This window comes from Amphiura filiformis, chromosome 1, assembly GCF_039555335.1.
Source record: "Amphiura filiformis chromosome 1, Afil_fr2py, whole genome shotgun sequence".
Lineage (NCBI taxonomy): Eukaryota > Metazoa > Echinodermata > Ophiuroidea > Amphilepidida > Amphiuridae > Amphiura > Amphiura filiformis.
Genome location: NC_092628.1, coordinates 80,867,464 through 80,894,961, shown reverse-complemented (window position 1 = coordinate 80,894,961; position 27,498 = coordinate 80,867,464). Strand labels below are relative to the sequence as shown.

Below are 27,498 nucleotides of genomic sequence, written 5' to 3'. Positions count from 1 at the left end.
TTAGGTAGATAGCAGAATCCAGTCAGTGTTGATTCTGTGTGTTATCTTAGATAGATAGCAGAATTCAGTCAGTGTTGATTCTGTGTGTTATCTTAGGTAGATAGCAGATTCAGTCAGTGTTGATTCTGTGTGTTATCTTAGGTAGATAGCGGAATTCAGTCAGTGTTGATTCTGTGTGTTATCTTAGGTAGATAGCAGAATCCAGTCAGTGTTGATTCTGTGTGTTATCTTAGGTAGATAGCAGAATCCAGTCAGTGTTGATTCTGTGTGTTATCTTAGGTAGATAGCAGAATCCAGTCAGTGTTGATTCTGTGTGTTATCTTAGGTAGATAGCAGAATTCAGTCAGTGTTGATTCTGTGTGTTATCTTAGGTAGATAGCATAATTCAGTCAGTGTTGATTCTGTGTGTTATCTTAGGTAGATAGCAGAATCAAGTCAGTGTTGATTCTGTGTGTCATCTTAGGTAGATAGCAGAATCCAGTCAGTGTTGATTCTGTGTGTTATCTTAGGTAGATAGCAGAATTCAGTCAGTGTTGATTCTGTGTGTTATCTTAGGTAGATAGCAGAATCCAGTCAGTGTTGATTCTGTGTGTTATCTTAGGTAGATAGCATAATTCAGTCAGTGTTGATTCTGTGTGTTATCTTAGGTAGATAGCAGAATCCAGTCAGTGTTGATTCTGTGTGTTATCTTAGGTAGATAGCAGAATTCAGTCAGTGTTGATTCTGTGTGTTATCTTAGATAGATAGCAGAATTCAGTCAGTGTTGATTCTGTGTGTTATCTTAGGTAGATAGCAGATTCAGTCAGTGTTGATTCTGTGTGTTATCTTAGGTAGATAGCAGAATCCAGTCAGTGTTGATTCTGTGTGTTATCTTAGGTAGATGGCAGAATTCAGTCAGTGTTGATTCTGTGTGTTATCTTAGGTAGATAGCAGAATTCAGTCAGTGTTGATTCTGTGTGTTATCTTAGGTAGATAGCAGAATCCAGTCAGTGTTGATTCTGTGTGTTATCTTAGGTAGATAGCAGAATTCAGTCAGTGTTGATTCTGTGTGTTATCTTAGGTAGATTGTAGAATTCAGTCAGTGTTGGTTCTGTGTGTTATCTCAGGTAGATTGTAGAATTCAGTCAGTGTTGATTCTGTGTGTTATCTTAGGTAGATAGCAGAATTCAGTCAGTGTTGATTTTGTGTGTTATCTTAGGTAGATAGCAGATTCAGTCAGTGTTGATTCTGTGTGTTATCTTAGGTAGATAGCAGAATTCAGTCAGTGTTGATTCTGTGTGTTATCTTAGGTAGATAGCAGAATCCAGTCAGTGTTGATTCTGTGTGTTATCTTAGGTAGATAGCAGAATTCAGTCAGTGTTGATTCTGTGTGTTATCTTAGGTAGATAGCAGATTCAGTCAGTGTTGATTCTGTGTGTTATCTTAGGTAGATAGCAGAATCCAGTCAGTGTTGATTCTGTGTGTTATCTTAGGTAGATAGCAGAATTCAGTCAGTGTTGATTCTGTGTGTTATCTTAGATAGATAGCAGAATTCAGTCAGTGTTGATTCTGTGTGTTATCTTAGGTAGATAGCAGATTCAGTCAGTGTTGATTCTGTGTGTTATCTTAGGTAGATAGCAGAATCCAGTCAGTGTTGATTCTGTGTGTTATCTTAGGTAGATGGCAGAATTCAGTCAGTGTTGATTCTGTGTGTTATCTTAGGTAGATAGCAGAATTCAGTCAGTGTTGATTCTGTGTGTTATCTTAGGTAGATAGCAGAATCCAGTCAGTGTTGATTCTGTGTGTTATCTTAGGTAGATAGCAGAATTCAGTCAGTGTTGATTCTGTGTGTTATCTTAGGTAGATTGTAGAATTCAGTCAGTGTTGGTTCTGTGTGTTATCTCAGGTAGATTGTAGAATTCAGTCAGTGTTGATTCTGTGTGTTATCTTAGGTAGATAGCAGAATTCAGTCAGTGTTGATTTTGTGTGTTATCTTAGGTAGATAGCAGATTCAGTCAGTGTTGATTCTGTGTGTTATCTTAGGTAGATAGCAGAATTCAGTCAGTGTTGATTCTGTGTGTTATCTTAGGTAGATAGCAGAATCCAGTCAGTGTTGATTCTGTGTGTTATCTTAGGTAGATAGCAGAATTCAGTCAGTGTTGATTCTGTGTGTTATCTTAGGTAGATAGCAGATTCAGTCAGTGTTGATTCTGTGTGTTATATTAGGTAGATAGCAGAATTCAGTCAGTGTTGATTCTGTGTGTTATCTTAGGTAGATAGCAGAATTCAGTCAGTGTTGATTCTGTGTGTTATCTTAGGTAGATAGCAGAATCCAGTCAGTGTTGATTCTGTGTGTTATCTTAGGTAGATAGCATAATTCAGTCAGTGTTGATGCTGTGTGTTATCTTAGGTAGATAGCAGAATTCAGTCAGTGTTGATTCTGTGTGTTATCTTAGGTAGATAGCAGAATTCAGTCAGTGTTGATTCTGTGTGTTATCTTGGGTAGATAGCAGGATTCAGTCAGTGTTGATTCTGTGTGTTATCTTAGGTAGATAGCGGAATTCAGTCAGTGTTGATTCTGTGTGTTATCTTAGGTAGATAGCGGAATCCAGTCAGTGTTGATTCTGTGTGTTATCTTAGGTAGATAGCAGAATCCAGTCAGTGTTGATTCTGTGTGTTATCTTAGGTAGATAGCAGAATCCAGTCAGTGTTGATTATGTGTGTTATCTTAGGTAGATAGCGGAATTCAGTCAGTGTTGATTCTGTGTGTTATCTTAGGTAGATAGCAGAATTCAGTCAGTGTTGATTCTGTGTGTTATCTTAGGTAGATAGCGGAATTCAGTCAGTGTTGATTCTGTGTGTTATCTTAGGTAGATAGCAGAATCCAGTCAGTGTTGATTCTGTGTGTTATCTTAGGTAGATAGCAGAATTCAGTCAGTGTTGATTCTGTGTCTTATCTTAGGTAGATAGCAGAATTCAGTCAGTGTTGATTCTGTGTGTTATCTTAGGTAGATAGCGGAATTCAGTCAGTGTTGATTCTGTGTGTTATCTTAGGTAGATAGCAGAATTCAGTCAGTGTTGATTCTGTGGTGTTATCTTAGATAGATAGCTGAATCCAGTCAGTGTTGGTTCTGTTTGTTATCTTAGGTAGATAGCAGAATTCAGTAAGTGTTGATACTGTGTGTTATCTTAGGTAGATAGCAGAATTCAGTCAGTGTTGATTCTGTGTGTTATCTTAGGTAGATAGCAGAATTCAGTAAGTGTTGATTCTGTGTGTTATCTCAGGTAGATAGCAGATTCAGTCAGTGTTGGTTCTGTTTGTTATCTCAGGTAGATAGCAGAATTCAGTCAGTGTTGATTCTGTGTGTTATCTTAGGTAGATAGCAGAATTCAGTCAGTGTTGATTCTGTGTGTTATCTTAGGTAGATAGCGGAATTCAGTCAGTGTTGATTCTGTGTGTTATCTTAGGTAGATAGCGGAATCCAGTCAGTGTTGATTCTGTGTGTTATCTTAGGTAGATAGCAGAATCCAGTCAGTGTTGATTATGTGTGTTATCTTAGGTAGATAGCAGAATCCAGTCAGTGTTGATTCTGTGTGTTATCTTAGGTAGATAGCAGAATTCAGTCAGTGTTGATTCTGTGTGTTATCTTAGGTAGATAGCGGAATTCAGTCAGTGTTGATTCTGTGTGTTATCTTAGGTAGATAGCGGAATCCAGTCAGTGTTGATTCTGTGTGTTATCTTAGGTAGATAGCAGAATCCAGTCAGTGTTGATTCTGTGTGTTATCTTAGGTAGATAGCAGAATCCAGTCAGTGTTGATTCTGTGTGTTATCTTAGGTAGATAGCGGAATTCAGTCAGTGTTGATTCTGTGTGTTATCTTAGGTAGATAGCAGAATCCAGTCAGTGTTGATTCTGTGTGTTATCTTAGGTAGATAGCGGAATTCAGTCAGTGTTGATTCTGTGTGTTATCTTAGGTAGATAGCAGAATCCAGTCAGTGTTGATTCTGTGTGTTATCTTAGGTAGATAGCAGAATTCAGTCAGTGTTGATTCTGTGTCTTATCTTAGGTAGATAGCAGAATTCAGTCAGTGTTGATTCTGTGTGTTATCTTAGGTAGATAGCGGAATTCAGTCAGTGTTGATTCTGTGTGTTATCTTAGGTAGATAGCAGAATTCAGTCAGTGTTGATTCTGTGGTGTTATCTTAGATAGATAGCTGAATCCAGTCAGTGTTGGTTCTGTTTGTTATCTTAGGTAGATAGCAGAATTCAGTAAGTGTTGATACTGTGTGTTATCTTAGGTAGATAGCAGAATTCAGTCAGTGTTGATTCTGTGTGTTATCTTAGGTAAATAGCAGAATTCAGTAAGTGTTGATTCTGTGTGTTATCTCAGGTAGATAGCAGATTCAGTCAGTGTTGGTTCTGTTTGTTATCTCAGGTAGATAGCAGAATTCAGTCAGTGTTGATTCTGTGTGTTATCTTAGATAGATAGCAGAATTCAGTCAGTGTTGTGTCTGTGTGTTATCTTAGGTAGATAGCAGAATTCAGTCAGTGTTGATGTGTGTCTTATCTTAGGTAGATAGCAGAATTCAGTCAGTGTTGATTCTGTGTGTTATCTTAGGTAGATAGCGGAATTCAGTCAGTGTTGATTCTGTGTGTTATCTTAGGTAGATAGCAGAATTCAGTCAGTGTTGATTCTGTGGTGTTATCTTAGATAGATAGCTGAATCCAGTCAGTGTTGGTTCTGTTTGTTATCTTAGGTAGATAGCAGAATTCAGTAAGTGTTGATACTGTGTGTTATCTTAGGTAGATAGCAGAATTCAGTCAGTGTTGATTCTGTGTGTTATCTTAGGTAAATAGCAGAATTCAGTAAGTGTTGATTCTGTGTGTTATCTCAGGTAGATAGCAGATTCAGTCAGTGTTGGTTCTGTTTGTTATCTCAGGTAGATAGCAGAATTCAGTCAGTGTTGATTCTGTGTGTTATCTTAGATAGATAGCAGAATTCAGTCAGTGTTGAGTCTGTGTGTTATCTTAGGTAGATAGCAGAATTCAGTCAGTGTTGATGTGTGTTATCTTAGGTAGATAGCAGAATTCAGTCAGTGTTGGTTCTGTTTGTTATCTCAGGTAGATAGCAGAATTCAGTCAGTGTTAGTTCTGTGCGTTATCTTAGGTAGATAGCAGAATTCAGTCAGTGATGATTCTGCATGTTATCGTAGATAGATAGCAGAGTTCAGCCAGCACACAGAGGATGATTTAAGGAAGCCCCATCATGCACTGTAAAAGTGTTATCACTAGAGTTTCAACTGCCACTTAACTTTTCAAATCCCATTGAATTCTGTACAAAAGATGTTGTTTTAGAATTGTGTGTCTGTCATTATTACTTGGTCGATTTCAGATCTAAAGTGATGTATGCATTAAGGATAATTCACACCTTCTGTAGATAACATAAAATGTGAAATCGACCAGCTTTTTGAAGGTGATTTTATTGTAAATATATCTGTCCAAATTCAAATTTAACCATGCACGTCTATGCAGTGGGCGGGCAGTGGTTCACTTACACAGCTGTGCTAACCGCAAGACTTGCTGGGTAGTGCTTAAATCATCCTCTGGCCAGCACAAAACCAACACTAAATTCTATAAAAAAATATATGATACCCCACACCCATCCCTTCCACTTACCCCACTCTACTCCTTACTACACTGTTAACCACACCGTCCCATGTAGGAAGATACACAACTTCTCAACTAACGGATATGCAATAATTAGGCCTATCTGTAATGAGTTCTCTCTGCTGAGTTTTAACCCCTTCCTCCATCCCACAAAGTTGTTTGATATCAAGATCTTCCACAATGTCAACTTCTAATTGGTTTAACTCTATAGCCATCTACATCTGGGAGTAACTGGGGTGGGGTGGGTGGGGCACTTAACACAAATGACCATATAGGTATGTTTCCCTGAAAAGACTACCCTTTTGTGAATTCTCAGCTCCAAAAGACCCCATAAATTTGATCAAAATAGAGCTCCAAAGACGCTTGATTTTGATAATTTCAGCTGTAAAAGACCACTGAATTACTCATTCCTCACAATTCTGTTTTTCTTTTTCAGGCAAAATGTAACCAGAACGCCAAGAAAGACCATTGATTTTGACTGTTCGCAGCTCCAAAAGACCACCTTTTACTTGATCGCAGGCAACTCCAAAAGACCACCTTCTACCGGTACAACATCAGCCCCCAAAGATCTACCACCTCAAATTTCCGGGGGAACATACCCACCAAAAATGTATGTGCCCCCACCCCTGGGTAAACCTGCTTGCAAATGAACCCTTGTTTCACACTCCTTATAAAGACACTTCACAATACTATTTGTTTGTAACATGTTATACATGTACATTTTATTTTTGTTATCATTCTTCTTCTTGATGATGATGCTACAACATTGATATAATAATAAATATGAATTGGATTGACACTTATTACTGTTTCTGATGAGAAGTATTTATGTTAACCCCCTGAGCACTATCTGTAGATCTAACATTGCCTCTGATTGGTCAATTACATGATATCTTTACTCTAATCACCAATCAGAATGGAGCTTTGCAAATACTTCACCCCAATTTTTTTGCGTGGTGAAATAATTCTAACAATGTTGCTGATTGGTCTAATTGATAATGAAAACTTCTTTTGGCCAATCGGCAGGTAGTTCTTATGGGGTTAAAGGAAACGGTAGACTAGTTTTTATTTCCAAGGTTATAGATATAGGAGATTCTACCTGGTGCACATCAATCTGGATTGGACCTCTCTATAAACCTCCATGCATAATGCATCTAGAAATACTGAAAATTTTAGACATGCCTCGAAATGTTTGATCCCAATTTTATCTTCATCATGACACTGGCAAAGTTAAAGTTGTGACATAAAAAGTTAAGGTACATCTAACTTTTTATACACAATTGAAGTCCATAATGTATAACAAGCTGTTCTATACTTTTGTTTCACGGTAGTGGTAACATTGTTGCCGAGTTCATGGTATTGAATGACACATACAATTGGCTAAACACCTAATTTTACCAAAACTTGTCCCAAAAATAGTGATGTTACTGAATGTTTGGAGAGAAAATAAGTCAAGTAAATGACATAATGGGCTATTCCAGTTGAAATCCATATACCTGGAAGACATGATCTTAATCTCCCACACAGGGGATGTTGTTTTCAAATGGAGTCACCCATTCAGGTAATCCCATTTGAAACTCATACTCCCTGTGTGGGGATTAAGGTCATGTCTTCCATAGGGGTATATGGATTTCAACTGGAATAGCCCAATGCATTATGCCTGTCCAATAAATACAACAGATGAATACACATTCTGTCATGTTGGTATGTCTTTGTCTACCATGAAAGGGAAAGTATACCCTTGGATCACTTTATAAACACAGCTTTTTTTTTAGTACAACACATATTTGGTTTAAGCTTCATAAAATCATGTGGTTTTTTTTGTGTGTGTGTGTTACCTTCTGTCCTGTATATGCAAACCCTTACAATACCACTTGTAAGATATAAATTACTGAATATCATAATTTTAGCATATTTGTTGAAAAATGCCAAATGAACACCATTTAGGTCTCCATGTGACAATCCAATAGTATGCATTTCCCATAGCTTCGTGCATAGAGTGGCATGTACTTATTCATTTGAATTATTTGACATCAAGATCTGGATGACATCATATATCTCACAATATAAAGCACCAAATAGAAACCCCTGCAATTCATTCCGAAAGAATCAACACAATTCTGTGTATGTACTGGCGAAAACTTCTCAGAGAATACATCTGAATGGAATCAATCCCTATAATAGCTATAGACTTTCATATTAATGACCAACAGGAGTAGAACCTTTCAACAGTAAGGCTCACCAGCATTTTGGTCAGAAATGTTGCCTACACAGACACAGAAGTCATGATAGAGATTAATTTGGGATATTTAGAATTAAGTATACATTATGAATAGCAAACCTAGCACAAGGGAAGACATGATGGTAAATCTTAGTCTACAGAGACTCAAAAATAGAACTATATACCTAAAATTATACTCAACAAATCCTGGTTTACTCATAACATGGTAATTGTCTGAATTGTGAATTTGTGAGTAAATCTGGATGTGTCTTCAATAATTGGAGTAGGGACTTGACTAGGGTTTGTAAGTTAACTGTCAAGTCTAAAATTGTCCATTATTTCAGACCTATAAATTATATTAGATGCATTCTGAACCTAGGAAGTAGAGAATTGCCAAGAAATACATTTTTATCTGATACTCATTATATTAATTGAATGGACAACCTGAAGGACAACAGAGTGTACATCAGTGGCATATCGTGGCCGCTCCTACGTGGCGCGGGGGCTAAAGAAAATGTTGCCACCCCTTGCAGCAACAGTCCGAAAAGGTTGACCCAATTTTTTTCAGCCAGGATGGCTCTCCCCCCCCCCCCCCCGGATTACCAGCACCGCCTTAGGCTGTAGCCCTGTTGGTAGTCTAAAAGGTATATTACTTTAGTTTTCCATAATTTTCCGCCCTTTTCCATTCATAATTCTTCTTGCTGCCCCTTTTGTCCTACCCTTTTTTCTTTAATAATTCTTCTTGTGCATGTACATCTGGTGTAAATACAAGATTTATGCCATTAAATTATGCATGTTGTGTCCATCTTCAATTTGTCCATTCAATTCACTGTATGAACAGTTGCACACATTACAAACCATGAGCATAATACATATACATGTCTGTCACTGTCACAGATGTGAAATGCAAGATTTATGCCATTATATTATGTATGTTGTGTCTTTCCGAAGATTGTCCATTCAATTCACTGTATGAACAGTGGCCGCACATTACAAACCATGACATGTATACATGTCTGTGACTGTCACATTAAAATTAAACCAAACAGGAGGTTTTGGTGTAGCTCAATTTTGGTTTCCTTTTTATAACCCAAACATTTTTCTTTTAATTGGAATGTGTATTTTCTTGTTCCATATTTGCCAACTGCTAAAAACAAAGAATAATTATTGTTTTAACTTGGGAACTACTAATATAGAACTGCAACTTAACAAGTTACTCGGAACATGTTCAAATACACATGAAACTTCACCAAAATGTTTCAATATTTTGAAGACAAAAACCCAGATGCAAACAACAAAGACTTTCTGAACACATTTTGTGGGACACGGTTGAAATCTACTTCATTGCATCACAGCTAGGTTTGATAGACGCTCAATTACATCGGGGTCTACATAATTATTGGCCATGTACATGTATCACTGATATATTGTGGTATGTGTCGTATCATTCATTTTCTAAATATCAACATTTCTTACAGGTTTACTGTGTTAATTTGATAATGATATTAGAATTACAAATATTTAGAAGACTATGAAAGATAGTTTGGCAGTTACGTAGCTTAGTTTTGATACAATTCATAAGGGATGGGGGAGAGATGAAGGCATAATATACATGAAGTTGGATATCAATGGTGATTACAATAGAGCTCAGACAGGCTTTCAACTCTCATTTCATTTTGGACTCATTCCATTGCATGGCAGGGAATGTTTGAGCATGTAACTGCAATGGGGTGACAAAATACTATACCATATTTCGCCCTGATGTGGCAGTGACGTCAGTGCGCATTTCATTAGACGCAGCTTTAAATAGCCAAAGGATGATCAAATCACTGGCGTGCACAGGCTTAAAGACGCTGCATAGATGCTGTTGCTCACGTGAAACAGCTGCCTCAACACGTCACTGCCACATCAGGGTGAAAAATATTACAGCTTATCAAAGATTGATTTGAGCACCTTCCACATCAATATGCCTGCAGATAGACTAATTCCAATCAGCCGTCTACACTTCGCATGTACTGTGTATGCTTCGTAGTGACAACTGATTATCTTACAGTCCATATCATGACAGACTTCTGAAAACTATTCCATGCGACTTTGGTTGTGCGCCGTAGCGACGTGACAAGATCGCGTTCTGAACTTCTAAAAACAACAAACTCGGTCAAAAGATCAATTTGGACACAACTGCGCACGCTCTATGCCACAGGAATCCTGTTGCAAAATCCATCACTTTTTTTCCACGTAGTTTTCTCAGTCGTCAATCCAGATGGTTGACGACTGCGGGCAGCTAACCTGCAGCTAGGTCCCCATAAATAGGAAGAGGTGAAGACCAAGCTATAATGGATCATGGTTCAGGTATTCATTCCACAAAATGTTGCAAAGCATTGTAAATTGTACCCCATCAGTTACAGAGCTCTACTACTGATGCATCATATGCAATAGATATTTATAAAAAGAGCTGATTGCAAAGTACGAACATAATCATAACTTTAGTAGTTCCATAGATATGATGGTTTATTATAAGCTTTGTGGAATCAATCCCGGGTGATGACATACACTTAACCTCTTCTTTGACCGTTTCCAAAATATTCTACTTAGACATTGAAATCTATTGGTTATCAAAAACATTATACAGAGAATATTCCTATAACAAATAGATTCTTAGTTTGATACCAAGGGCATTTGATTCAGGGTTTTTAAATTGTGTTTTAGTGGCAGTAGCGTAGCAAGGAATTTGTTGAGAGGGGGTAAAGCCAAATTTTCGTCCCCATTTGTCAATTTTTTTGTTCCATTTTTAATCATTTTTAAGGACACTTTACTCTTTGCTGTCCCCAGTGGGGCTATATTGTTATACTACGGTTTTAAACCCAAGTTATTATTTTGTAAAAAGTCTACCCTATCAAAAATTATGTGACCAAAAGTGTGAAATATCATGAAACAAGTTCTCGACTCAAGATGGCTGTGATGTCATTTTAAGGCTTTACCAATTAATTGCATTTTCAAATGTCCAATAAAGAATGCCCTTTGATAATATCTGTTATAATCCTGTTTTACAACAAAAACTCTTTAACCTCCTGAGCACTACCTGTCGATCTAACATTGCCTCTGATCGGTCAATTACATCTTAATCACCAATCAGAATGGAGTTGTGCAAATAATTCATCACAATGTTTTTGTGTGGTGAAATTATTGTAACAATATTGTTGATTGGTCCAATTCATTATGAAAACTTCTTTTTGACCAATAGGCAGGAAGTTCTCATGGGGTTAACATGCTTTTTCTTGTTACATATAGTATTGTATTCATTTAGGTGAATGCTGAAATATTTAGTAATGCTGAATGCTGGAATACAAGGCAAGAGTAGAGTTACTTACATCTTAGAGAGAGTATGTGAAGAATTAAATCTAAAAATATTATCAGATTGAATCAAAAATACACTAATGTTTAGTTCAATTAAAACCATATTGTAACATTTGCTGAGGACGCCCTCAATATTGTTCAAAATTCTGTTTTTTACATGATTGTAATGTACTTTAGTGAACTAACATACCCTGCAAAAATCAAAACTTTAGGTGCTGTAGTTTTGTCAAAATCTGAGATTTTGAATAAACCATTTGAACAAGATGGTTTATTATTACAATGGAAATATTAGTCAAACATGTACGCGATGTTCATAACACAGTACGTACATGGTGTGTAGGATGGTCATACACACATCAAAGGACTGTGCCATACCACGACCGATAGTGTGATACCCATAGATGACATCGGCGATGGTAATAAATTCTAATTTTCTTTGCTATACCTCACATATTTGGCTCAAAATTAAAATGCGACATATCTGACAGTAAAAGCTAACATTTTATGGAAAAGAAATATTAATCTATTTTTATGGATATGTTACAATATGGCTTTAAGACTAGGTGCAAGGTTTCTTCACTTTCAGGGAGGTAGTATATAATCCAAATTGCTACATCTTAATAATTGAATGATTATATCTGAAATTCTAGACAAATCTGTAATAATTTATTGAATACAATTAAAAATTCTAAAAGATGCACCATTAGTGAACATCTTCAAGACGGTACTGTTCACATTACATAGATTTTATGATAATCAAGATAAATAACTGTAAATTGAGTAGAATTTAAAATCGCTGGCAAGTTAATTGACAATTGCTATTAATTACAAACTGGTTGAATCACTGGTTGCCATGCATACAAATTCAGGGTTAATAATCAGATAAATGGACTTCTAGGAATATCTGATGTACTAGATGTAATAATGCCTTTGTAGTTAGGACTAGCTGTACACAGGGTGCAGGTTTGCTACAAACACTCATAGTGGGCTATTCCAGTTGAAATCCACACACACCCTATCTGCCACACAGGGGGTGTATATTTCAAATGGAGTTACCCATTCAGGTGAGCCTATTTGAAATTCACAATCTCTGAGATTAAAAAGATGTCTTCCATAGGGGATGTATGGATTTCAACTGGAATAGCACATTAAATGTAGGAAGAGGGTGTACTTTCTGTAATCACACTTATGCAATCTTAGATAATTTAAGTTACACCACCAAGTCCTTCCATGACCCTGGATTTGAGATACCAGTGCCTCACTCAATCAGATGCACAAGAAGCTTCATATCCAGGCCAATTAGCCTTTTCAAAGTATGGTGCACACAATAGGAGGGCAGTATTCAATCTGGGTAAAACCTGGCAAATTCAAAAGCTTTTACCCAATCTGTGCAGCGCCATCCTATTGTGTGCGCCATATCTTGAAAAGGCTTATGGGGCAATCTGTATGTTGCCCAACTTCATTGCAGACGATACCAATTTTCAGTAGTAGTAGTAATAGCCCGGTACCCCAGGTCAACATAAAAAGTGGTAACCATGTGTGTTCTAAATTTCGCGGAAAAGGGGTATTTTGTTGACTGAAATCGCGGACCGCTTGAAATCGCGAAAAAGGGGGTATTCTGAGCATTGTCTCCGCGAAATTTTAAAAAAAAGGGTATTTCACAGGTTCGATTCGATCGATGTCTTCAGCCCGAGTCTTCAGCCTCCATCCTCTGGCAATTCATTGATTCCGCCTCAATCGTCACAGCGAGAGCGTCAGAAGGCAGCTTTTTACTATTGGCACGGCGGTTTCCCGATATAGTTGTCTAGTGGGTGTTGTTACGTATGCTCCCGCAGACGTTTTGAAGAGAGCTGAATGAGCGACGCGAACATCGATGGTGTCAGATGTAACCGTTTTGGCTGCCGTATACACTTTTCCATGTGGTGAATTGAAAACATTGCGGAAACATTGGCAGTGATTGGAGCGAATTCTACGACCGACCGAAAGTGATATTTTTCCTTGGTTTTAATTCTGTTGAATTCTGATGCATGTAAGTTTTATTTTGTATCGTTGTTTCTCTTCCCTGTTGCACTTGAAGTTTGGCGTGCGCGGTTCGCTCGTGAAGTAAATAAATCAAAGTAAGCTTACGGGGCATTTGACATGTGTCAAACTAACAAAGCTGCCGAATTTGGAACCTATCATGCAATCTGTGAGTTTTTTTCGAAAATTTCAAGCTCAGTTTTAAAGAAACACTCCACCCACGACACCCATAGTGTTGTGCAGCCTGAGGTCTTGTGTCAAAACTTGGGTACCACAATACTTTAAAGGAACCTCTGTACACAAAACTTCGAGGGATTGTTCCTCTTTGGTTCATTTTCAATTAAAATCAGTATACAGGCATTGTAATTACCCCAGTTAATAACACAGGATCATCTGGGAGTACAACAGACACAAAGTAATGTTCATACTTGCACATTTTGTACTTAATATATTAAAATATTTGGAGTCATTGAAAAGGGGTGTCTGGAAATCTTCTCATTGAAAACCTTGAAAAAGGGGTATTTTTTACCCTGATTTTGTCAGTGATTTGGCAAAAAAAGGGGGTAAAATCAATGAAAAATCAGTGAAAAGGGGGGTTTTGAAAAAAGGAAGAACACACATGGTTACCACTTTTTATGTTGACCTGGGGTACCGGGAGTAATAGCAATTAAATCTAGTCTTGAAACCACTGTGCAATCAAGATACAAAATAAAAATAAATCATCAATTGTCTAATTTGTGAATTTCTCCTATTAATTTCAGCACCAGGTCGGTAATCCACCAATAACCATATTATATAAATCTTTCTTTTTTAACTTTGCATTTACTCGCCTAACAATGTCCATTTCTGCATACAGCCTATTTTAGCTGATTATAAATATTTTCAATATAAAAAAACATTATGTCTTTGCAGAAATCTTGATAACATGTGTACTATACCTAATGCTTTTGTCGGGATCTGTGCATTTCTTGAGTGTATCACTTTCATTTGTGTAAACTGTAATTAGTCCAGCCTAAAATAAAATCACAAAACAGCTGATGTTGATGTGTCTGATAACACATCTAAAACCAAGAAATTGATTTCTGGTCTTGTTTCAAACTGCTATATTATTCAATGCACTGTAATGACACCATATCATCCATCCATTTCAAAATACAAAATATAGGATTTTCAGTTCATGTAAACATAAAAAATAAGTATGATAACAAGTTAAATACAGTGAAAAAGTGTAGTTATTTCTACTGATAAAATTTGGTTAATTAATAACACTGGATGATTAAAACAAATCAATCATTATATCTGTGGAATTTGCCTGAAATTCTAATCGATTTCATGTAAGCAGCATGTGAATCTCGGATTAGTTGAAGATGGAAAATGCAATCAAAAATATCAAATTCAAACTGACTTTGGAAGTAATAACTACACTTTTTCAACTTCTCATTTGCAGCCCCAGATGTAGGGATTTAAATAAAAACTATAATAATTCAAAATCAGAAGATGAGAAAAGTCCAGTAAGTATATATCTCTCATCATAATCCATTGAGTTTCTGATGAGTGCGGTCCTATTCACCCTTCACACCGATTCACCATCTTGGTACCAAAACAAGGTTCTCCCTGCAAACGCATGCGTAAAATGTGTGTTTTTGTTTCTCACGCTTTTCTAGCAATGTACCAGAAGGCTTTTGCAATGCATACACAGTAATTAAAGCATCGTTTGACAAGTGTACGTGCACACAGCACACACTTTGCGGGCAGAAACTCCTTTTGAGGCCACCGTGCGATCAGCGAATGAGCCTTACAAAACAGTACTGTCAGAAAACATGTAGCATCAACCAAATTTTTTAAATTTTGTTGTATCTTACCTCTCATCATATCTATAAAACATCAAATTCAATTAAAAGAAATATAAAGCTTTCCATCTTTTGACAAAAGGCCTCAAATCAACTCTCAAACCATGTGATTTTGGAAATGTACGGCCTATATATATTTCCTCTACATCTGAGCTGCAAACAATTAACACACACATGTATTTAGGAGCAGGTTTTCACTTTGCATGGAAAAAAAAGGTTTTATTAATTGCAAGGAAGAACTTTTTTTTTCATCCTTGACCAGGATTTGAACCTGGGACCCCTGGATATCTAGCCAGTGCTCTTACCAACTGAGCTATCAAGGAAGCAAAAAACAATTAAATCATAAGAAGCTTAAAGTTCCAACATCCAATAACAAATATGGGAATCTACCTTGAAATTTGACAAACAACTTAATTTTGTAACAATGACTGCCGGTGGGTATTTCTAAGAATTCCTTCCCATTCCATTTCATGTGATATAAACATGAGAGGACATATAAAAAATTATCGGAATCAAATCAAACACATTCTTTTCCATTCAAAGTGAAAACATCCATTCTAGAAGACTTGTAATGACGACACATCTCGGATGTGGTAATCTATATACATACATACAATAAACTTTCATTTTTTTCTGCTTCTGTCCATTTTTTTACATTTATACAACGGTAGTACAGACTGACTGACATAATGGGAGTCAATCATTGTCAGGGGAAAATGAGATGCATTTTTTTTAACATAATAATAGCATATTGCACAATCACAGTTTATTATATTTCCCATAATTAATGTAGCTATAATCGTAATATTAATATTCTATTGAAAAGCATTTATAAATACTACTATACAGATAGTACCGAAGTTAGCCTTTTATTTGAAATAAATAAATAAAAGGTTCTATGCTAGTATCAGCTATTGTCAACAAGAATGCAAATAAGTTGAGCAAGTCAAACCCAGCAAACAGTATTTTTGGTTTCAAACCTTCAGTGTAAAAAATACTGAATCAAAATTTTGGTATTTTGGTTGTTGGCCAAAATAATGTTTATTTCAAAATTATGTTGGCTTTTATCATCAACATTCTGTCATAAACAATGTAATTTGACAAGAGAGTTTGTATATGATGTGCTTTTATGATGGTCCAATTATCAACCTCATCTTTGCGATGTTCACGTGGAGATAAAGATTTCTATGGTAGTAGACATAGATGGTAGCTAAGGTTATTAAGAGCACAAAATGAGGTTAAATAATGGACCAAAGTGACTAATACAACTTATTTGCACCCCTGATATTTTAGGATTTTTAAATAATTCTGACAAATGATGCATCCAAATATTACCTGTCTGCACAATAGGCTCTATTCATTTAAATACAATATACACACCCACAAAAATGAGGGGATTAATACTTATATATAATATTTGAGACAATAGGCTAAGCACAAGTTTCCTGTAATTCACTTAAATAATCTAATAATTCACTAAACCCAATTTCATCTTGTGGCGTTGCTAAGGAACAGTCCTCCTCATCGCCCGCTGTTGGATTCAGCGTAATCCTTAGCTCTGAACTAGGATCTTCTAAATCTTCCGTTGCTTCTGTTGAAGTACTCGGTTCCTCCGGTGCAATGTCTACTGAAGCTGCATCGAGATCACTTTCGATAAAGTCATTTGATAAATCATTTGTATGTACATCTACCTGTTCATCATTGTCTGTATTGCAACAATCAGCCGCTGGCGTATTTTGTAATTGCATGTTTTCGCGCGACTCAGAGCTGCAGATACTAACGCTCCCTCTGTCATCCTCCTCCTCTACCTCCACCTCGTCTTCTGATTTCACATCATGTAATTCTGTGTCCATCTCACACTCACACACACCTTGACAACAGTCACACATGTCATCAGGGTATATTCTAGTATTACAAGGTACCGTCCCATCGCTACTTTGTCCGTGACTACTATGCATTCCGCATTCTCCATTACTATGTCTTTCTACACTTATTTCACTTTCAGTACATTGGCAATCCTCTGGAATGGCTCCATTCTCCATAGGACAAGCCTGAAGAGGAACCATCTCCTCTGCTGATGCCACTGGTGCTGGCATATGATCCTCGGGACTAAAAAGAACCCAATTTTGTGGGTACGTTGATGTCTCGACGCCAGGCACCCTTTTTGATTTGCGATATCTTGCCATGAATAGTATACAGTTGATCATGAATGCTAGAATAGCAATACAGAATACCGCTAACAGTACGTACATGCCAATTTCAAGCGGCGTAAGCTTTTCTTCCGTTTTATTTAAGAAGTTAAAATCTAGTTTATTTTCCTGATCATAATCTATTTGATCACCCATGTCAGCATCATCTTTTTGATTTGTATACCTAGGGTACAAATCGCTGATATCGATATCAATTGGTATCGATGAGATCACATCTTTCTTGCCATTACGATCTTTGCCCCCACCACCACCCTGTTGATCATCCAAACTATACTCAGGCAGTGTAACCCCAAAGTCCACAGGCCCTACACCAGCTGTTAAACTAAGCCTTCCATTATGTTTCGGTTTTGAACTACTATCTGGAGGCAAGTGATTTACTCCCGAAAAAGAGACGTTAATTTGCATCAGCTCAAACGTCACTACATTGTTATTTTTCCATTTTTGGCATGTGTCCGGTATCTGCACCTCTAACATGACCGACGTGATTCCTTCTCCAGTGGCAATAAGGGTAGGGTGACGGGATGTGCTGTGAGGACTTTCAGATAATATCTCTGGGTCAAGTGTAGTGATGACAGATGTGAAATCTCTATGGCGTACATCTTGCAGATTGGTGTAGGATCCATCACTGAACGTCAGGTAACCATCCAATAGAATTTCCTGTATATCAAATCATACAATATATTTAATGAATGATTAATGATGGATTACTGAACATGTTCATCAGGTCTGTTATTGAAACATAATAGTAGATTATTCTTATTTCTAGTCCCAAAACAGTACTCACTGTGGATGTTTGAGTCTTACAGACGCTCTTTTTACACTATTGTTGTTGTGACAATCTTCTGTTTACCACTGATGCTGGTTGCTCAGCAATGTGGTTGCCAGTTCTTTTTCCAAGAAGATCGTCAAACACATGACTGAGAATGTATTGCCCCTTGTCTTGACACCCACCCACACTACAAACCCACCCACCCCCATACATTCTTTGCCAGTCTTTTGCCCCATTTAAATTTTCCTCTATTTAACAGTATATGTTGTGAGAATTTTCAACCTTTCATTTATTTTCCTGCCAAACTTGGATCCACATCCCCTATCTTCCCCTTTTTTAACATTGGTTTCAATTATTAAGGGAAAATCCCTTGCAAAACTTTTTTCACAAGAATTATAACTTGAGAATGAAGAGCAAGATTAAGTCAAGTTTTTACATACCCATCCATCATGTGCAACATCTTGTTTAATTGATTTTAAAAAGAGTATGTCTCTGTACGAACCCCTGTTGATTTCATAGGGGTATGTCACATACACTACAAGATTCCTATTGTGGTCGCCTGCACAGGTACACCGTCACCAAGGTACCTGACTGGTACACACAGAGTACCTACATATTACCAATGCTGCTACTGCACAGGACCCACCTTAGGAACATCGTACCTGTGCAAATGGCCCCAATGGGAATCATGTACTACATTTACATTAGAAGCTCTACCCACCTGATTTTGCATCAGTATTTCATCACGACTTTTGACCTTTGCTACAAATATGTTTGACCTTTCTGATGGGACAGGATGCATCTTCATTGACATCCCTGTTACCATGGCAACATGCAGATCCTCAACTGAGACTTTATCAGTTCCCACTGTAACAGATGCTTGTCCTAAGTTGTCTATTCCATATGGGGCAGCAACCTGAAATAGTAAAGGAAAATGATAAATCAATTGCCATAGTATATGAGTGGATATCCATACATAGTGGTAGAAATGATTAAAGAGTTAAACCTTCAACACTACACTATTTTTCACTAAACTGGAACGTTTTTGCTAGGTTGACTAGCATCTTCAGCAGATGGTGATGCTGTGATATCTTGTCTACAATCAGGATAGTCCTTTCTGATGACATCATAACATCCTGTGAAGTCATACAACATCGTAACATCCTATGACGTCATACTGTCAATTGCATGACGTCATCAAAAAGGACTATCCCGATTGCAGACAAAATATCCTCACAGCAACACCATCTGCTGAAGACTCTAGTTGACCGTTCCAGGTGAGCGAAAAATAGTGTAGTGTTTAAGGAGGGACAGGTGGAATTGGCACTTTTTCTAGTGGAAACATACTAGGAAACCCTTACTAAGTATATGAAACAAGTATATGCTGAAATACACATTTCATACTTAATTACATATTTTACGCATATTAATTAGCTAATTTGCATAATTAATTAACGTAAATTGGCCAATTTTCAAAAAAATGTGGAGCCACTATGCAATGTCCTATGAAGTTCATTGAGGTGTCAAATTAAAGAGCTCTTTGAAAGATATAGAGCATGGACCTACTTCTGGTTACATACAGGGTTAGGTAGGGTTACCCCATTGGATTTTCCAATTTGAGGTGAATGCAATTTTGAAAATGTACCAAAATCACAATTTCAGGTATTTTGAATTTACTTTAATTTAGGTCCATGCCCTAGATAATTAAATAAGCTTTATTTTGATACCTCAATGGGCCTCATAGGACATTCTATAGCGGCTCCACATTTTTTTAAATTTGATATTTGCTGAAAAAATGAAATGCGTAAAAAATGTCATGCAACGGGTTCGTAAACAAAGAAAATAATAAGATTCTTGTTGTAATTAGCACGCTTTTTATACAATTTGGGGTTTTTTTCCAGATTTTTTTTTATGTTATGAAAACTACATACATTAATGTGTCTAAAAATGACAAAAACTAATTTTTGATGAAATGATGATTTTGGCCTATCTAATTACACCTGTCCCACCTTTTAAGTTAAACTCAAAACTGTTCCCCTCTTGATTTACCTATGCATTGTTTATTTCAAACTACTCTTATCCTTCATTGTCATTATCCCCATCATCATCATCGGCATTGTCATATATATGTTATCATCATTGCTGTCATCATATTCATTGCTATTGCCACCATTGTCATCATCATCAATCATCGCTGTCATTCATCATCAATCATCATCATACACTTTTAGGTGTAAAAGAGCACATAATTTGGTGTATAGTTTACAATGAGAGTTTATAAGTTTTATTTTGTGACCTGTTAATCGTCTCACATTAAGGACACACCCAGATTTAACTTATTCTCATCCTAGTCACCATCCATAGTCGCCAACCTAGTCACCACCACCATAGTCGCCAACCTAGTCACCACCACCATAGTCACCAACCTAGTCACCACCACCATAGTCACCAACCTAGTCACCACCACCATAGTCACCAACCTAGTCACCACCACCATAGTCATCATCCTAGTCTCTCTCACCTATTCACTATTCTTATCCTAGTCACCACCTTGCCATCAATCATCTTACCTTTACAGTTGTTACTCCAGCATTTTTGCCATCGGTATAAACTTGTCCATTTCTCACTACGGCAATACTAGAATCTTCTGTAACTATCTGGTCCAACACAAGGTCTGTAATACGATGCTTCACCTCCTCACCAAATAAATACACTTTTCTACCTGTCTGACCTGGAACTACAAAAAATATCAAATATAGAATGTTTTAATACCTACAGACTTACATTTCAAATTCTCAAGGGTGGAATTTTATAAAAGGTATGTTGTGAACATTTCAGCGTCATTTGTCTTTATACGTTAATTGCTCTAAATCAAAAAGCTTTTGGCTGGTTTCTTAAAATGATGCTTACAACTTCTATTGAGTATTTTTTGCAAGTTGAAATAATTGCTGCACTGCATGAAATCAGTAGAGAGGTGACCACATTTGCCGGAACGGGTTTGGGTTAGGGTTAGGGCTTCCCGCAAATATGGTCATCGTCACTCTCAAATAGGTTAAATTCTGATACAAGTAACACCCAAAAGATACATTGTATTGTAAGCATTAAAAACAAAAGAATTGAACTGGTGTCCCATGATACTACACCACAGTATATTAAATAGAATGTTATTATTAAATAGAACATTGAATCCATCTTATTGACTTTGGTGACAAAATTTTACATGAAAGCATATCACCTCACCGGGCCCAATTTTCCCTGGGTGTTTGGCCCGAGGGCCCACCCTATTTCAAACACCGGTCACCTAATGTTTAAGCTAAATTTAAGTGAAAAATAAATGCATCAAAATAATAGCATAATCTACTTTCTCCTTCACATTCAACTCTCAATGCAAATAAAAATTTGATCATTAAAAACGTTACTTTTTACTTGTCTGAAATTCGGTTTTGTCAATAATTGCAACTAAAAATTGATTTCCAATGGAAATGTAATAATCGATGGCAGGGTAGAAAGAAAACAAAATCTGTTTGATATAATAATGGCACCAGTGATCGGTTAAATGAACCAGACTGATTGTCTATTAATAACATGTGGAAAACTGTCACACCAACCATATTAACATATTTCCACAACACATTTTGATCAATATGAATACAATAGGACTACTGAAGCTGGCACCAAAAGTGAATTTCTGGCAAAGTGAATTTCAGGGTGGGGGAATCAACATATTTTGCGTAAAATTTGCCGCAAATGGTTGAAATTTTTGTAATTTTGGATGTTTAAGGCTGATAAGGCTTTCAAAGTGGGGGGGGGGGGCAAGAAAATATTGGGGGAGGGGATAAAATGCTTCCCCCAATCACTGGGAACCCACCCACTCACCTGTGTTAGCATGTGGAGCATAGAAGCGTGTGTAAACCTCCACACCACTTTGCTGATATCGCAGACGACACTTTCCCTTGCTGTTCTTCCCCTCTTCCTCATTTAAGCCAAGTCGATCTGCTCCACGGGTTACCCTGTGCAACAAATAAACATATACAAGTTTTAATTTTCAATTTGTAACATCTTGGGTATAACCAAAAATAATTTGCTATGCTTTGTAGGAATGATTTAATCCAAAACAATACTATTTTCACATTTTAGCTTTGTGGATTAGATCTTTTTCAGTGATGATACACAAACACAACATCTTTGCCTATGAGTAAAACAAATTCGTTTCAGCAAATTAGACCTCAATTCTAAAGAGGTAGACAGACAAACTTGAAATATAAAACTGGATTTATCATCATTTCACAACCAAAACTTCAATATCCAAAACTAAGATGCCATTAAAATTAGAGCTAATATTACTATTAGTAGCAAGTCTCACTTAGGCCAAAAAAAAAAAAGGTTTGTCTCACGAACCCGCAAGCATAAGTATGTGAAAGCGATACAGCGTGTTTGTCTACTGGCGCTGACCGCCTTTTTAAAGGTTTTTTTTTTCCCCGATTTTTCCGGTTCCCGATAGTTCGACCAACGGAGTAAAAATGAATTCCTCAATGTCAGAAAACCATCGAAAATGTCAGGCAGCAGCGTATGCCATTAGTGTTGCAGATAGCCCGTAACCCACACCGTAGCCTCAGTCTCGCTAGTTTCACGCCATCCTTGCAACGGCACGGAGTGTAAAGCCGACGAAGCAAAGTGGATGCAATATAAAAGGACTTAGCCTACGGATAACTCTGCGATCGAGTGAAGCCATGTTGTTTTCATAAATTTTTGTATTTTTTGTAGCTGTTTTTTAACGAATTTTTTACCGTTTATTTCAACATGATTGTTCGTATTCGTATAGTTAAAACAGGGGGGAGAAGGTGAAAACTGAAGAAACCTCTCGATAGAGTACCGAAAGCTCACTCAGCCCTCTAAATATTCACCTCTATGGAAACATCAAATCTCGCTCATACCAACATTTGTATCGTAACTTTGTATTTTGCACTGATTTTTAATAGTGATCAGCTCTAGGAAGGCAAATAAAACTAGTGGCAAATGGTGGTCATAGACCACAAACCTAGCTGGGGCATGTTGGTGTTTTGGAGGTATCTGACCCCTGCAAAATGTTCCAAAAATGTTCCCCTGGTCATGAGGTTTGTTGTCACCGAGTTTGAGTCCCATACTCCTTACAGATGGCTAGAAAATTAAATTAATAAGATTTGACCCAGATAACCTTTGACCTGACCCCTGCACAGCGCTCCAAAGTGTTCCCCTGGTCAGTAAGTTTGTTGTCACAGAGTTTGAACCATACCCCTTACAGATGTACAGAAAATGCATTTAGAAAATTTGACCTCTGCATGACCTTTGACCTGAGATCTGAAAAGCGTCCGCCAGGGCAAGAGTGTAGATCTCACTGAGCGCCGTACCATTAAACCAAACAGATGTCCAGAAAATGAAATTATAAGATTTGACCCTAGATAACCTTTGACCTGACCCCTGCAAAATGTTCCCATGGTCATTAAGTTTGTTGTCAGTGAGTTTGAACCCCGTACCCCTTACAGATGTCCCGAAAATGCATTTCTAAAATTTGACCTCTGCATGACCTTTGACCTGACTGCAAAATGTTCCATTGGTCATGATATTTGTTGTCACTGAGTTGGAGCCCCATACCCCTTACAAATGTCCAGATAATACAATTGTAAGATTTTACCCCCTTAATGACCTTTGACCCCAATTCTGAGTGTAAGGTATGGGCACTGGGTAAAGCCGATGCACATGTGTAAGTGGCGTCATTGTGCTATGTAATATGTGGCAGAAGAAGCATTTTGAAGATATTTGGTTATATACCGAAAATGCCCCTTTAATGACCTTTGATCCCAATTCTGTTTGCACCATATGGGCACTGGATATAGGCGATACATATGTGCAAGTTACGTAATTGTAGGATGTAACATGTAGGAGGAGAAGCATTTTGAAGTTTGTTGCCAGAAGAAGAAGAAGAAGAAGAAGAAAGAACTAGTGGCAAATGGTGGTCATAGACCACAAACCTAGCTGGGGCGTGTTGGTGTTGTGGAGGTATCTGACCCCTGCAAAATTCACCTGGTCATCAAGTTTGTTGTTACTGAGTTTGAGCCCCGTACCCCTTACAAATATCCAGAAAATACATTTCTAAGATTTGACCTCTGCATGACCTTTGATCTGACCCCTGCAAAATGTTCCCCTGGTCATTAGATTTGTTGTCACTGAGTTTGAGCCCCATATCCCTTACAGATAAACAGAAAATTAAATTGACCCCGATAACCTTTGACCTGACCCCAGCAAAGTGTTCCAAAATGTTCCCCAGATCATTAAGTTTGTTTTCACCAAGTTTGAGCCCAGTACCCCTTACAGATGTCCAGGAAATGCATTGCAAAAATTTGACCTCTGCATGACCTTTGACCTGACCCCTGCAAAATGTTCCTTAGGTCATGAGATTTGTTGTCACCGAGTTTGAGCCCCATACCCCTTACAGATGTCCAGATAATGCAATTGTAAGATATTACCCCCTTAATGACCTTTGACCCCAATTCTGTGTGCAAGGTATGGGCACTGGGTAAAGCCGATGCACATGTGTAAGTAACGTCATTGTGCTATGTAATATGTGGCAGAAGAAGCATTTTGAAGGTATTTGGTTATATACCGGTAATGCCCCCTTAATGACCTTTGGCCCCAATTCTGTTTGCACCATATGGGCACTGGATATAGCGGATACATATGTGCAAGTTACGTAATTGTAGGGTGTAACATGTAGGAGGAGAAGCAATTTGAAGTTATTGCCAGAAGAAGCAGAAAGATCCGATAGCAAAACAGTACCTAGCTCAGGGGGTTGAAAACCCCCCAGCTAGGTAAAGAAGAATCGGATAGCAAAACAGTACCTAGCTCGGGGGGTTGAAAACCCCCCAGCTAGGTAATACAGTTACAGAATATTAACATTGTAAATTTGTTGCTTCTCTTTCATTGTAAGACCACTTGTAGTTTTCCAATACCTGTCTTGTGATTTTCATTTGTCTCAGGCTAAAAAAAAAAAAAAAAAAAAAAACATTAAAATCTAAAAAAAAAAAAAAAAAAAAAAGCATAGCACTTAGCTTTTTTGGCAAATGTTCGTGAGACAAACCTTTTTTTTTTTTTTTTTTTGGCCTTATGCTAAAATATACTCAAGACATGTATGTTGCTGGGACAGTCACATTTTCATCAATACTCGCCACTCAACTCATTTAGTGCATAGGTGCTTTTATCTCTGCAGCCACTTGAAAAATAATCTTGACCGCTCATTGGAGAGGTTGTTGGGCCACTGATAAGGTGTTTTTCGGATGAAATCTCACATATGGTTAAAGTATACTTAAAATTCTTTAAAAAATTAATTGAATATTTTTGCATAACACCATTGGTACATATTAAATGGGAGGATTGGAAACAGCCAATGAAAGCTGATTACTGGAAAACAATACATGATTTAACATATTAGTTTGAATATCTTTTTTTTTTCATTTCTTCTTTGAATTGTCAAATGCAGATGTTAAAATGCCTTTTATTGACAACTACCACTTCCATGGATTTATAAAAATGAAAATTTAACTACATACCTTTAAATTTAAAATGCCAACTACTTTTGATTTATATTAATAAACTTCAATATAAAGGAATGTAAAATCATCTAAGTGATGTGGAACTGTATCACTAAATATGTGTTTGTATATATCTGTATGTATTTTATTTCCAATTGGGGACAGGATGTAGAGCATGACTTAGCCTTGTTCAAGAGTTTATTTCCAACCATTAACTCTGACATTTACAAGTGTAGACAAGGAAACCAGAGAAATTGAATTGAGAGATTCTAGGGAACAAAAATATATAGAGGCAAATAGTAGATCTGTGTAAGTAAATAAATGCCATTGATTTAACAAGCATGTCTATACAGGATTAGAGAGTGAATTTCAAGCATTATTTTAACAGTTATAAGAGAGTAGGCGGATTTCGATCAGATCAGTTCTAAATCGAGATCTGGGAAAGTCCCTTCATTTGCCGATCCGCTGATTTAGAAAACAGACTGATCAGTGATGGGCCAATTCAGATAAAGGGTGGACCCCCAGGGTGGATAGGTGCATTCATACTAGTAATATGTAGAGGTGTGGTTTATTCAACGCCATATTTCATGACATTTGCTGTTGCATGTATGATACTTTTAATTTAAGCTTATGATTTAAGGAAGATGAATTTGGTTTAAAAAATGCAGCGGAGGCTAACAATTTTACCCAGAGAAAGGAGAGAAACATCTTTCCGTGCTGGCCGAGCCATATACTATCTGTACGCATCAGCAGCATCACTGCACACTATATGGAGCATGGTATATAATGAGATATGTAAACACTATTGGATGATACTTAGTCTAGACGCAGGCTAAATGCACTTCACCAATGATTATATCAATACTCTCAAAGGCACATAGATTTATTCCTCATCTGACATTCAACGACGTCATTCTATAGCCCCATCCTACATGACTTGCTACTTAAGACTATGATGCATTTGTTTTACTGGAAGCTAACATAGAGTGTTGGTATATAAACATAGCTGTTAAGAACACATATTTCTGTTTAACTTTATCCCTATAACTATGCAAAAATCAATCCTATATATTATAAATGAAGTCTACATCGCCATTTCAAACCGAAATTAGTTTCAAACCAAAATGTTTTACCGATATGCAATGGAAAAGAATTTGTATCCATTGCAAATCAAATTTAACACTGTGTCAGACTACTAATCATAATCACCATGGGAGGGGTTACTTTGGTTTGGTTTGGGGAGGGGTGTGCCACTGAGAATTTGAAAGTGGATCCATCAATATACCAAGTTTTCAAGAAATTTGGACCCATCGATATACCAAATTTAATGTTTTTTTTAAATTGAGTAATTGTGAAAAAAAGGACCTATCTTTTCAAAATCTCTAACCTCTTTGCAGAGAATTAAGCAAAAATGGGTTCCATGCACATTCACATACAGTAGTTCAAATAATGTGCTTTTTATGCAACTGCTCCAAACATCCAAATATTACACCACTCCACTGCATTTTATCTTCAGTCTTCCCAAATTAGATCTTTGAGCCCCCAAAACAAATTATACTAAAGACGACACTGACAGCACCTTGCACTAACACCCCATCATTTTATACAACGCAAATCCTGTGTTCTAAATACATTGGATAATTAGACACGATGCACACACAGAATATCAAAAGAAGCTGACATTTTACTATACAGTATATCTGTTAACAAACAGGTTGTTTTATCCAAGTACACCAATCAATCCGTCAGCATGAAGACATTCAGTGTGTCTATGTAGATCTACAAGAAAACCAAGGAGGTGCCAAAGCCAGCCTATGGCTCTAGGCTTTCATTAGTAGACTAGCGACAAGGAGCACCTCGCT

At 37.1% G+C, this 27,498-nt stretch overlaps 1 protein-coding gene and 1 long non-coding RNA gene across 2 annotated transcripts in view; both read right to left on the bottom strand.

Moving 5' to 3' along the window:
- Positions 1-6,337: 6,337 nt before the first annotated feature.
- Positions 6,338-12,722, bottom strand: LOC140154413 (uncharacterized). Its single transcript, XR_011859311.1, has 2 exons — positions 10,156-12,722; positions 6,338-9,836 (listed from the first exon to the last, which is right to left on the bottom strand). It is a non-coding gene; the product is annotated as an uncharacterized lncRNA (long non-coding RNA).
- A 1,177-nt stretch (positions 12,723-13,899) lies between these two features.
- The window catches only part of LOC140154403 (transmembrane protein 132D-like), a 56,446-nt gene continuing 42,847 nt past the window's right edge, over positions 13,900-27,498 (bottom strand). The window contains exons 8-11 of the mRNA XM_072176974.1: positions 21,948-22,081; positions 20,642-20,808; positions 18,793-18,987; positions 13,900-17,959 (exon numbers count right to left, since the gene is read on the bottom strand). Coding sequence (XP_072033075.1) covers positions 16,523-17,959; positions 18,793-18,987; positions 20,642-20,808; positions 21,948-22,081 — 1,933 coding nt within the window. The 3' untranslated portion in view covers positions 13,900-16,522. The remainder of the gene's footprint in view (positions 17,960-18,792; positions 18,988-20,641; positions 20,809-21,947; positions 22,082-27,498) is intronic.